This window comes from Corapipo altera, unplaced genomic scaffold (assembly GCF_003945725.1).
Source record: "Corapipo altera isolate COAL_440 unplaced genomic scaffold, ASM394572v1 1b, whole genome shotgun sequence".
Lineage (NCBI taxonomy): Eukaryota > Metazoa > Chordata > Aves > Passeriformes > Pipridae > Corapipo > Corapipo altera.
Window position 1 is genome coordinate 8,138,259 of NW_020884881.1, and position 13,080 is coordinate 8,151,338.

Below are 13,080 nucleotides of genomic sequence, written 5' to 3' on the forward strand. Positions count from 1 at the left end.
ATCCATTTATTCATTTTCAGGGAAAGAACTGTATGAAAGCAATCCTGTGTCAACTCAGACCTGAACAGAGGCAAAATTTCTCATAACTGAGTAGGAAAAAGTGACAGAGAATTAATGTTTTGGTATCGGGATGGTGCTGCTACACAGATATCCAATGAATGCAACCTTTTGAAACATGAAATCTGTGAGAAATTGTTCTTGAGCAACAAATTTGTCAACAAGTGACAAAAATGGAAAATCTGCTACAATAGTATATGTGTGTTAGCATCTAGGTACTGCTGTGAAGACTACACTGTGAATAGTTCTTACAAATGGAGAAAAAAATTAGTAAAATTGTTAATTTACCAGAATCACAATATTGTGCATTCCTTTCTTCTTCAGCTCCTGGATGTACTCTGGCAGACCAGCAAAATTCACTTTATCATAGGTAAAGTCCAGGCGACGTTCCATGTAGTCAATATCAAGATGCTGGACATCCTAAACATTTTTAGAGGAAATATTACATGAATACTTCATCCATCTCTGGAGTTCTCAGCACATGGAAGACATGGACCTGTTGGAGCAATCCAGAGGAGGACCACAAAAATGATCAGACGGCTGGAGCACTTCTCTTATGAGGACAGGCTGACAGAGCTGGGGTTGTTCATCCTGGAGAAGAGAAGGCTCCAAGGAGACCTCATGGCAACCTTTCAATACTTAAAGGGGGCTTACAAGAAAGACAGGGTCAGATTTTTATGTAGGGTCTGTTCTCCTGATAGGAGAAGGGATGATGGTTTTAAACCAAAAGAGAGTAGATTCAGACTACGTATAAGGAAGGAATTCTTTACAATGAGGGTGGTAAAACACTGGATCAAGTTGCCCAGAGAGATGGTAGATGTCCTGATCCTGGAAACATTCAAGGTTAAATTGGATGGGCAACCTGGTTTAGGTCAAGATGTTCCTGCTCATTGCAGGGCAGTTGGACTAGATGGCCTTCAATGGAAGTATTTGATACAGAAATTGGAGCGTATGCAACTCTATTTCTAAAAGGCAACTAATGTATGAAATGAAACCTAAGAGATTGGCTGTAACAATTATAGTCCTACAAACTTACATGGTAGAAATGGACAAAATGAAAATGTAGAAGTCCTAGTTTAGCAACTATTTTGCAGTGATCTGCATCAGAAGTTCCATTATATATTTTTAAAATGCTACCATCTCATACTGCATAATAGCAAATCCACAGCAGAATCACCTGCTATGCAGCCAAGAGCAGCACTTAAACCTCATGTTAAAAGCCCACTTTAAATGTTCTTTTAAGCATTATGAAGATATTACAGGGAAAAGGACTACGTATGACTATGAACATCTTTTTATTCTACAATTCTTCTTGTAGGATAATTATCTTTCCTCTATTATAATTTTATTCACCTCACTTCAGATTGTAAAATTAGCATACGCAGTGAAAAATTCATACTTACATATGGGATATCATAGCGGTGCATGCGATCGACAGTTTGCTTTAAAACATCAAGGCTGCCATAGCCCCAGCGGGAGAGCTGAAATCCCAGAGACCAGTAGGCTGGCATGTGAGGGCGTCCAATGGCCTACAGCAGGAATGAGGAATACAAAAATGCAAGAGGTGAGATGAGAAGTTATTCTGAAACACCAGGAGAGGCTTCCAGATCATTTAAGCCACAGAGATCATGGTATAGGCTTTATACACCCATTAAATACCCTTTCCTGTCTTCGAGTAACCCTCAGTACAGTATGCTTGGCTCCAAAAAAGTGCTTCTCCTGGTGGATCCTTGCCCTTCACAGAGGCTCCAAGCAATACCCACACTGAGCACCACTTCTAAGAACAGTGGAAGACACAGTCTTTTAAAACCCAGGCTAATGTTAAATGAGAGTTTTGGTGAGGTCTCAGCCTCTGCACAGTAGCAGGTGCCTTCACTTACAGGGCGCATGCCAGCAGAAATCCAGCACGGATCCTCATGCCACCTGACCCCTGCCAAGTCCACAAACCCCTTGGTCAACAGCAGACAAATCTCCAACAATATACAGCAACATAAGCTTTGCAAATTTCTCTTGCCACATACAGCTGAACTAACTCATCAAGAGTCTGATGTTTATTTGAGTTCTCTGAAGTTTTAATTATATTTACACACCAACCTGATGAAATTCAGTTACTTATGGCTGACTGCTCTTACTGCTGGACCGCAGCCTTGCGTTGCCAGGCATTGAAAACCCTCTTCAAGGTCAGAGTTACTGTTTGGTCCTGAAATTCTCAACTGAAACACAAGGTAATGAGTTAAATATGATTTTATAAATATTTGATTTCCACTGTCTGAATGTAATCCATCTGTAAATGACATGAGTAAACTCAATTGAGAGCACAGAGAAGCAAGGCATCCTGCTCTGCTTCCCCCGGTGAGAGCTGCTGTGGTAACCTGGGACGAGCAGTGGGCAACCATGATGTGTCTGTTCTACAAATAAACTGAAATCTGGCATTGCATCATGAGTACACACTAGTGTTTTCTGGGAGACATCTCTTGAAATCCTTACTTCAGTTCAATCCCATGAAACTAACCTTTGTTTTGTATTTCTAACACCTTCGCAGGCAATAAGTGAAAAATAAGTAGCTAGTAAGCACCCACGACTTATTAATCAGTTGCAGATATTGTCCCCCTTTGGCTAAATAACCATTCCTCCCTTATTTCCTCATGGATCTCCACAGTTAGGTAATTATACCAAGAACTGAAAACCAAAAAAATTTGTGTATTGCCAGCTAAGCCTCATCTACTTTAAATAAATAAAACAAGGCACTTCTGGCACTCTGTATCTATTGCATTGCTAATCCCTCTGGAGATATATTGCATGAAGTCACACCTTCCTATGTGATTTTCTCCAGGAAGCCTGACCTGGGAAAGCAAAGCTGAACTTGAAATTGCTCTAAAATACATCATGGATGCTAGAGCTGGTGGGATGTACAAAGTGCACCAGACACAAAAACAGCTGTGGGAGAGAGGCAGAGAATAGCCAAGGATGTTCTAATGCAGTTAAGCTGGGGAACACACAGGGCAAAATGCTTCCAAACAAGAAAAGCTTGTGAATGCACAGTCAAACTTGAGCACTAAACATTACAGCTTTGGCTACAGTGTGCTTTGTCTAGTTGGGATGCTGCTATCTCACCTAAGAAAAAACAGGAGGAGGCCAGAACAACTGGTGAGGCTAATGCTTTGAGTCTCTCCGGGAAGGATGCTCAGGCTGATCAGCACAACTGCCCCCTACACCTCCTACTTGTCCCATTCCACCAGACTGAACTCTCTTCACCTTCCTGAACATCTGCTTCTCCTTCAATTCAGCTGGAGGCTGGGTTCTGCAGAGGAAGCAAGACCATCCATCAGCGGCATGTTCCTGCTGCAGTGGCACCCAGCCTTTGCTGAACACTGCTGTGCCCTTGCAGGAGAGGCTGTAGACAGAGAAAGATGGTCCCTACCATGTAGGGGGAGGCTGATGGGCAGACACACACTATTGTTACTCTGGTGCTCTCTCATCTGGTTGCACGTGTCATTAGTTTTTTCCATTAGCTCCATTTTTCGGTTAGTTTTGTGTGGACACATTTGATCACCCAGGCCATCTTTCAAGCTCTGCTGGGGTCTTCTGTGGAGAGTTGAATGGGCCATGATGGTTCAGGATAATCTCCCAGACACCCTGTGAGCCAGCACCAAGGTGTCCAACCCATCATGGCAAGCCTCAGGGCAAGAAGTCTGCTTCTCTATCACATCCACACTCACCATGTTAAGAATAAATTTAGCTGGGGAGGCAGCAGTTTGTTTTAGAGCAGCAAAGGTTACAAGATGAGCTCTGTGAACCCCACCCCATTTGTGATCACATTTGTGATCCTAAAGCATATGTATATTTTGCCCTTGCTTTCTCTCCTGTAACCAGAGAGTGACCTACAAACACGGTTAAAAAGAGAGATCAAAACGAAAGAACTCCTTAATGAAATAAAATGCTTTGTGCACAGGCTTCTTGCCTTGGACAAGAGGAAGAGGGAAAAGCAGCTGATAAATATTAATCCTGTGGCTAAATGCAGAGCCCTGTGCCCTGGCAGGATGTCTGCATGGATTCTGCTGCCTCTCCCCAGGTAGGCTGGGAAATGGGAAAGGGATAACCAGCCCAGGCAGAGGAAGTGGGAATTCCTGGGCAGCCCTGCTCTTGAGTCCTGTGACACTCTGGATCACTCCTGGCTAGGGAGTCAGAGACATCAACAATACAATGTAGTTCAGGAGTTGGATGGTGATTTGCTTCTTCCCCATGTCCTATCAAGCACCCAAGTGGACACCACCAGGGCCAGAGGTGGAGCTGTGGCCACTAGTGTTTGACAGAGCCCTTCCCAAAGGGCACAGCCCCAGCACAGGGGTTTGCTGAGGTTCAGCTGCTCACCCTTGTGGGATGGTGCTGTGTCACTTGGGACCACAGAGTGAGATGGTATTTTGTGAAAGCATTGCTTTAGGAGTTTGGGGTTACAGCTGAACCAACAGGAAAGTATCCACCTTGCAAATAAAATACTAAGTCTTTAAAGCAATTCATTCTCTGGGTTCACCAGGCTGGTGCATCCATGGTGAGCTTAACTGAAACCAGCAGAACATTTCAAGAGGAAGGATGAAAACAGGGCAGCTGGGAAAACAAATGTTCTTTTTTCTAATTATGCTGTGGACTCTCTCTAATGGATCCCCCTGAAGCTTCCTGATAAAGTAACTGACATATGGTACCTACTCACAGATGGATCAGCAGAGGCAGGAATGCAATTTTGCAAACCTGAAAACTCAAGTTTGGATTTGATATATATTTAGGATCTAGTTAATTCATATAGATTGCATTCTGCATACAAATGATCATAAAGTGCAGCAGGCAGAGAAAGCCTGCTTGGCAAAATTGACTCCCATAGAATCAGAAAAGGTAAATGGGGTATGGCAAGGGAACTGAGGGAGGAAAATGCAGAAACAGTAAACATATGGGTTATCCAAACTGAGAAAAAAACAGCAAAGATAGGGTAGTACAGAAGAAGTAAAAAAAGAAAGATTCTATTTTCTGTTCCAGAATTCCTCCTGCACTTGTTTCTTAAATAACTCCTGATTTTGTTTAATAAATTCACTGTTAGTCTTTCCATGTTTACATAACTTGGCATTATGTGTATTTTTTTCACTTTTTTCAGATGCACCTGAGAGCTGATGTATCTAGGAGGTATCCTGGAAGTGTTTTACAGTAAGAACAAATTTCAGTGGAAACATGTATATCTAACAGCTAAAATCTGTGTCTAGGGAGCAGGTGACATGTATTCACTTTCCCTGTGTTGGTTTATTGGACCAATCAAATTATTAATATGAGCATCAATGATATAAACTAGGTTATAAATCATATAGAGTAAATCAGGATCGTATTCTGTTAACATTACGACCAAAGACTTTGATGAGAGAGACAAGGCTGCAGAGTTATGCTCTATATACCATAGAGGTTGGAGAGAGAGAGAGATTCTTTTCCATGCTAATAAAAGAGCTGAGATGTCCAGCAATCCAGGTACAGGGACTTAACATGAAAGACTGCTAATCTTGTCCCCTAACTAGCCATACAAAATGTCTCTCGAAGCTTAATATTTGCTTAAACTCCCTTTCTTCACAGAGGAGTTGTAGGAGGAAACTATAAAACCCCAAGCAGACTAATGCTCTGCATTTAGACACAGAAATAGTGTGTTTGGATAGTCACACAATGGCTAAATTTCACAAGTGCTCCTATGGCCCAGGTATCTGTATCCACCTCATCCCCCATGGCTAAGGCAAGCAGGTGAGTGCTGTGGTCACTAGTCAGGCAGAAGGCAACCTTCACTCAAAGTCTAGGCACAGAAGCTGAGCTTTCTTTTAGGAGAGCAAGAAGAAAGGCCCTGCAGCTGCTGAACAATTCAGAAGATGGTCACAACCTCAGGAATCTAAAAATTTTAAGGACTTTCAATGCCACGGCCTTCAAACCTTGTTCTTTGTTGCACAAAACACTTATCAGTTGCTTATTCTTTCTTGGGAGACCCATGAATTCAGCTGTGAGACTCCCACTGAATCATCTGTGATAAACTCTAGGTACAAGCAGATTTCTCATGTTACCTCTCAAAGAGGAGACTGGACTGGAGACCTTCTGAGGTCCCTTACACCCATAACTACCCTACACTTCTGTAAGGAGGGAGCAAACCAGGAATTATCTCTGAAAACAGCATTAGGAGACATGCAGTATACTCACTTAAAGCTTGTTATTAGATAATTTGTGATAAAATAACAAATTTAAGGCCATCACTCCACCAAGAGCTATTAGATGGCCATTTGTTGAATCCTAACTTTCCTGAGTGTCTTGTTATGGAGCTCCTATACTACTGCTACACACTGTTGGTCTGTTTTGAAAGGCCACCAGTAGTCTTGGCAGTGGCAATCTGGTATCAGGTGTGACTAGAGAGCCTTAGCCAGGTTCAGCTCAGTGACTGAGCTCTTTAACTTGTTACTGCTTTCCCCTCCCTCCTTCAAACTGAGATGTTCGTCATTAAAAGTGAGATTTGTGTTATATACCTGTCCTGTATACCAGACCTCTTCTGCAGAAGGAGAAAAATGTGATCACTGTCATATATATATATATGTGCAGGACCATCTTGGATGTGCCAGAACCAATGCTCCTCACAGCCAGGCTCAGGGACAAGAGCGAGCAGAAGAATCAGGCTGGAGATTTCTCCTTCCCATGGCACTATGTCCAGCACTCACCCTACAGCTGCTGTCACTGCTCTATCACTGCAGTGCCACTGGCAGGATGCATCCTACAGCTCACCTCTGCTCCACACAAGACATAGCAGAGGGAGAGAGCCACCAGCATTTAGCCCTCTGCTCCCTTCCCACATCTTGCCTCGCTCTTGGAGTCCATTTAAAGCACATTATCCTGTCCTCACTCCAAGGATGCACAAAGACGCTGGTGGCCCTGACAGGGCAGCTGCAATCAACCGTGATCGGCACACAGGGAGCTCTGGGCCCAGTGGCTCTGGGCAAGAGTCCATGGTCCACCTCTGGGTGCTGGAGGCAACCTGGAGAGGTGCACAGGGAAACCTTGCGTACTCCAGAGACCAAATAAAGAGCTTTGTTACAAAGCTGTCCTAACTCACTGGTTTGGAGGCAGCCACATGAAAGCACAGAGTAGAGCTAAGCTCCTAAATCTCTTACAGAAACAAGGAGGGTGGAGGCCAGAAGGGTTGCTCAGATGTTGAAGTGTCACCGAAAGCAACAGCCCAAAACTTTTGAGAAAGATGTGGAGCACTTTGCTCTGGACACAACTCTCTTGCTCTCAACAGTCATGCACCACCTGGCCACCCTGCCATCCTGGGGACATCCTGGAGAGATACAATGGGTGGTCCCAAAGCAGTGATTTGGGGCAGATGCTTGCACAGGTGGGAAGTGGGTGTCATTCCCCCAGGAAGCTCATTGCAGCAGGGCAGCCTGGTCCCACCAGGGTCCCTGACAGCCAGGAGTTCCCAAAACAACAATTCCCAGAGGAGATCCATGCAGACAGCTGAGAGACAGCTGTGCCTTGCAGACATCAGTCACACTCCTCCTTTCCACGCCTTCTCCTTCCCTGCAGCATGACAATGACTGCACAGGAAAGTCCTCTCAGTGTGACAGAAAATACAATTGAAAAATAAAGTCTTTTCTCTCTCCTTCACCTTCCCACAGATCTTGTACATAAAAGCCAAATCATTACCCTAGAGACTATGGTAATTGTAACATTTGCGACCTTGGAATGTCAGGATGTTTACTGAAGAAGTTATTATTTCACTGTGAAATTACTAACATGCATTCCTTAAGATTCCCTAGAGAGCTCAGCACAAGCTCAAAGAATACAGAACAGGAGATTTTTTGGTCCTGCATGTGACATGTCTCATTAGGAGACGCCCACTGCTCTCCTTTACCTTGTTTTCTTTCTCCAGCTCCATTTCCAGACACAGGGGTGGAAAGTGAGCTGCCACTACCCATCAGTTGGGGAGTGAGAACTCTCTCATTTTATTTTCAGCTGCTGACCACCTGCTAAGCCACAGAAATGCTGCTTTCAAACACCAGCAAAAGACTTTGAAAAGAAACAGGGATGGCTCTAATCTCCATTGCACTGCTGCACTAACTCCTCTGAAATAGGGATCAAAGCTGAAGCCTGGGGGAGAGTTGCTTTACTTATTTTTCCTTTTTTTTTTTTCTGGTTTTATTACCCACGTGTAAGTTAAAAACCTGTTTACTTGATGGTCTGTGGCAATGGGATCAGAGGTGGTGTGTGCTGGTTTTGCTTGGGATAAAGTTAATTTTCTTCATAGTAGCTGGTATGGGGCTGTGTTTTGGATTTGTGCTGAAAATAGTGATAACTCAAGGATTTTCTTTTCCACCTCACCAGGTGAGGAGGCTGGGGGTGCACAAGTTGTTGGGAGGGGACACAGTGGGAACAGCTGACCCCAACTGATCCAAGGGATATTCCAGACCATACGGCATCACATTCAGTGTATAAAGTTGGGGGAAGAAGAAGAGAGAGTGAGAACATTTGGAGTGATGGTTTTGTCTTTCCCCATTTCCTGGGGATGGCTGAACACCTGCCTGCCCATGGGAAGTGGTGAATGAATTCCTTGCTTTGCCTTGCTTGCATGCATGGCTTTTGCTTTACCCATTAAACTGCCTTCATCCCAACCCACGAATTTTCTCACTTTTACCCTTCCAGTTCTCTCCCCCATCCCACTGAGGGGGTGGGAGCGAGCAGCTGAGTTGCTGGCCAGGGTTAAACCATGACAGGTGACTGGTGGGGACAACGTGCAGAGGGAGCTGAAAACTTACAAGCAACAGAACAGTCGCTCCTGCTCTGGGACATGGAGGGGGCACCATCAGCCTCCCACCTCTCTGGGAGGCACAACCTGAACAGGCCTGGAAAAGGAAGGTCTAACAGAACCCACCACCCTGGGGAGGTTCCAGCCTTCTCAAAACAGCAGCATGAGCAAGTGTTATCCCTTACATCACCAAACCAGAAACCAGCAATACTTTCCTTCTCTGCTGATTACTCTTTTTCCCTTAGTCTGAACCACAGTATTTCTGTTCCCATTTCAGGCACTTTAAAAGAAGGCAATCAGAGGATATGGAGGTTTTAAAAAGCCAGGAAAGACAAAAGATTTGCTAAAAATCAGAGCTCAGGCCCCTTTGAGGAGTGTTGCAGGGGAAGGCAAAGCACATGCACATCTCACTGTGAGCTCTAAGTGCCCAGCTCTGGGATGCTCTAGCATCATGACCCCTCCTTCTCACAGTAGCACGCCCCTTCTCAGCTTTGCTCCACATGCTTTAAATTTGACACTGATTTCCTTATGTACAGAGCCTGGGTCTGAGAGCAATTTTTTGTGCAAAGGCCCAGTTAATGCATCACGTGGCATTTGGTGATGAGAGAAAACATGTTATCTGCTACTTTTTTTCCTGTGCAGTCCTCACTAGGTAAAAATTGCATGTACATTTCCAAAACAGCTATCCGCATGTGTAGTCTCGGTTCTCTGGAAAACATTGGGCAATTGGAAAGAAAGTAGTTACACTCTGTGAGACAGCAGTAAATGTATTGTTTCACATCTATACTCTCCAATGCAATTACATGGGTTTTCATTACTAAAAAATATGCTGATGGCTCCAAAATCAACAGGCAATTCCACTGGCAAATAAAGGCTTAAAGCCTTTAAAGTCCATCCAACACCTCTGAAATCCAGCAGATGTAAAGTTCCCAAACATTCCCATCTGTGTTCTGCCTAGTTTTTCTCCATCCACAGTGTCAAAATACAGTCATGGTCATACACCAAAGACTAAAATTATGACAGCCAAGAGAAGAGTAAGCTTAAACAGATTTTTTTTCTAATCATTGCATCCCTTTAATGCACTCCTGAACCCCATTCTGAAATACTGCAGGAAAGGCTGGAGATGTGCACTGAACACCCAGCCAGCCTGCAACACTCAGACTGCTCACAGATGCTTGAGCATATGCCAGTTTTCTCACGGATCTGAAGTTACAGCTTTGTACAAACAGATCATGACAATGCTCTGGCTGCACTACCTAATACTACCAGATCCTGATGAGACTTGTTGTTACAAGGCACTGCCCCATGTGCCCTGTGCACTTTTCCACTAACCTCAGTGTACTGCTGAATGACATTTTCGGGGGTCGGTCCCAGGAAGAGATAGAAGTCGAAGATCCCCCCAATAGTGCGGAAAGTCAAAGATGGGTTTGGAGACAGAGTAACATCTAAAAGACAAAAAAACAGGTTCTCAGTACAAACCAGCTCTGCACTATACATGGGAATGGGTCAAGAACGGATCAGGGGAAGTTGAGACTTGACATTAGGAAGCATTTCTTTACCAAGAGGGTGGTCAAACACTGGACCAGGCTTCCTAAGATGTGGTTGATGCTCCAACACTGTCAGTGTTTAAGAGGCATTCAGACTGGCACTGTGCAGCAATAAATTACAGAATCCCACAGAGAGGAGATTGCATAGATCCATTTGTCTAAATTTCATTTATATAAAAAGGATCAACAAACTTGTGGTTAGGGTTCCTCTATGCTATTTTAATCTTCTTATTGGAAGCCACTGCTTGCCAGGGGAAACTGATTTTATAGACTGTGTGAAGATTCCCCTTTTCTGAAATTATATCACTAGATTAATAAAGTAAGGTGACTATGGCAACTTACAAAACTATTCTGCACATATAGAATATAGGACTAACTTAAATTGATTTGATTTAGTTAAGCCAATCTCAGAGGAAATTTCCTACACCTTCTTCTTTCCCTCTATGTATATCTATATTCAAAAAAAAGTTTAGCATATATTTTCTCTGAAAATACCTTACCTTGTTAAACAGTCATTCTAATGAAATCCTTTTGAAAACTCTATAGTAATTCCTGGAAGCTTAGTTAGGGAACAGTCACTCATATTTGTATCACATTGAAAAAGCAATTGCTAAAGCAGTTTTATATACTTATTGATCTTTCTATATGCAGTCCATATAGGAAATCCATATATCTTTTTACCTTGTGCATTGGAGTTCAGAAGGAGAACACCATGGGCATTGGAGTCAGGTTCTACACACATGTAGAAAGGGTGAACTCCATAGAGGTTGGCAAATGACTGAAACATAAATGGCAGATGACATATGGCTTGACTTTGCTATTTTTCATAGTTTTTGTCAGGTAGCTACATATCCATAGACAAGGAAATTAATTCATAGGCTTGTTTTGAAAGGCGACGGATTTTTCATCTAAACTGGTGTGAAGTTAAATTGATAGAAAAGAGTTATTTTTAATGCCTCGTCACAATGGCACTTTTTAGTTTTTCTGAGTTAAACCTTTCATATTCTGCCAAACCCTCCAAAATGGCATGGGTAGGAATCACTTGCTGGTTAAAACAGACTCATCAACCACTGATTCCAGTTTAGCCAAATATCTAATGAGTCCTGCTGAAGTCCAGCTTGTTTGGATGAACAAGGATTGATCTAAGCATGAAATTCAATGCTTTTCTGAACCAGAATTTTGGCACACAAAATAGTTTTTCTGAAAACTGCACTGTGAGAAAGTTTCTGATGAAAGGTTTCGAAGTACCCTCAAAATGACTCATGGCTTTTTAATTTAATTAAAACTGATGATATCTGCAAAACTTGTGAGGTTCCATGCTTGCCACCTCCTTTTGGTGATACAAGCTTGGACAAAGCACTGCATAAACTGAATTACCGTTGGTGCCTGATCCCTGGCATACATGCCATAGGTACTGAAGTCCATGTTGTGTTTGAAGGTCGGGTGCTCATGTTCACCAAATCCATACACAGAAGTGGATGGCACAGTAGTGGTGATCTGAAGGAACTGGTTGGAGAAAAACAGGTCGACCAGGGGACTGTCCCACCTGTGACAAACAGAGGGAGACATGATTAGTTTGCTTATCTTTGGTATGTATAATTTTAAATTCATGTCTGGCTATTTTTACTTTTTATGTCTTTTGGAGAATAACAATATTAAAAAACCATTAAATTCTATGCATGCCTCTGAAATGCTTAACCTAACATACATTAAAATCATCTTCTGATGGCGCAGATATCTCATCTACTTATTCAAAAAATGCATCAATATAATTTTGGAAAAGAACAACTAAAATAACAGAAGACACTATCTATAAATCTATTACCAAAATAAGTAGTTGCTTGTGATATTTCTATGACAACCAACAGTAACGGCTAAAAATTGTTATTACACAGTGGAGTTCAGAATTCTTAACGAGAAAAACAGACATTTACTTTTTATCAGCTTTTAGTTTTTAATGTCTTTCTGTATCAGGACCTGAATACGTCATGTTATCCCCAACTTCATGCAGGTGCCTAAGGTAGGAGCATAGCTTCCTCCAGAGTCTGCTTGAACAAGATGTTTTTATTGTGATGACTCTCTCCTGCTTCTCTCACTAGCTTAATGCCTTTATTTCTATTGACTCATCTGTGGACACAGGCTCACATTTTAATTAGGTGTTATATTCTGTTTCCTATCTCTAGTGATATGATAAGCTGTGAGCTAGATGGGGGAGAAAATAGTCAAGCTGTGAAGAAGTGTTTTATTAATGGTCCTGTGTATGCCACAAGTACCACATTTAAATAGTACCCTCTCAAGCCTTGTTTAACTGCGAATTTGTTATAGCTTATTAAAATAAATGAGCCCAAACCATGGAGCATAGAAGTGGCATAACTCTCCTTTTAATGGTCTTCTGTCAATGATTTTGACAAAATGAAATGGTTGATCAAACTGACCGGTAAATCAGAGAAGAGGAAGGTGGGCTGTGTCGGTGGGGAGCAGCTCCCGACAAGGGGAGCACTCCCTGGTGAGTGGCTTGCCACCCATGCCACCAGTACCCCTGCTTGGGGACAAGTCCCTGCTGCTGGGAGGACTGGGAACCCACAACTGCTCCCACTACATTGGCCTACTCTCCCAATGAGGAAGCAAGGGCAGCCACTCACTGGGACACTCGAGACACTCTTTTGCCTC

At 43.0% G+C, this 13,080-nt stretch overlaps 1 protein-coding gene across 1 annotated transcript in view; it reads right to left on the minus strand.

Moving 5' to 3' along the window:
• LOC113945616 (sucrase-isomaltase, intestinal-like) overlaps positions 1-13,080 on the minus strand; it is a 57,905-nt gene that overhangs the window by 32,792 nt on the left and 12,033 nt on the right. The window contains exons 5-9 of the mRNA XM_027640010.1: positions 11,788-11,956; positions 11,092-11,188; positions 10,196-10,308; positions 1,461-1,586; positions 346-477 (exon numbers count right to left, since the gene is read on the minus strand). Coding sequence (XP_027495811.1) covers positions 346-477; positions 1,461-1,586; positions 10,196-10,308; positions 11,092-11,188; positions 11,788-11,956 — 637 coding nt within the window. The remainder of the gene's footprint in view (positions 1-345; positions 478-1,460; positions 1,587-10,195; positions 10,309-11,091; positions 11,189-11,787; positions 11,957-13,080) is intronic.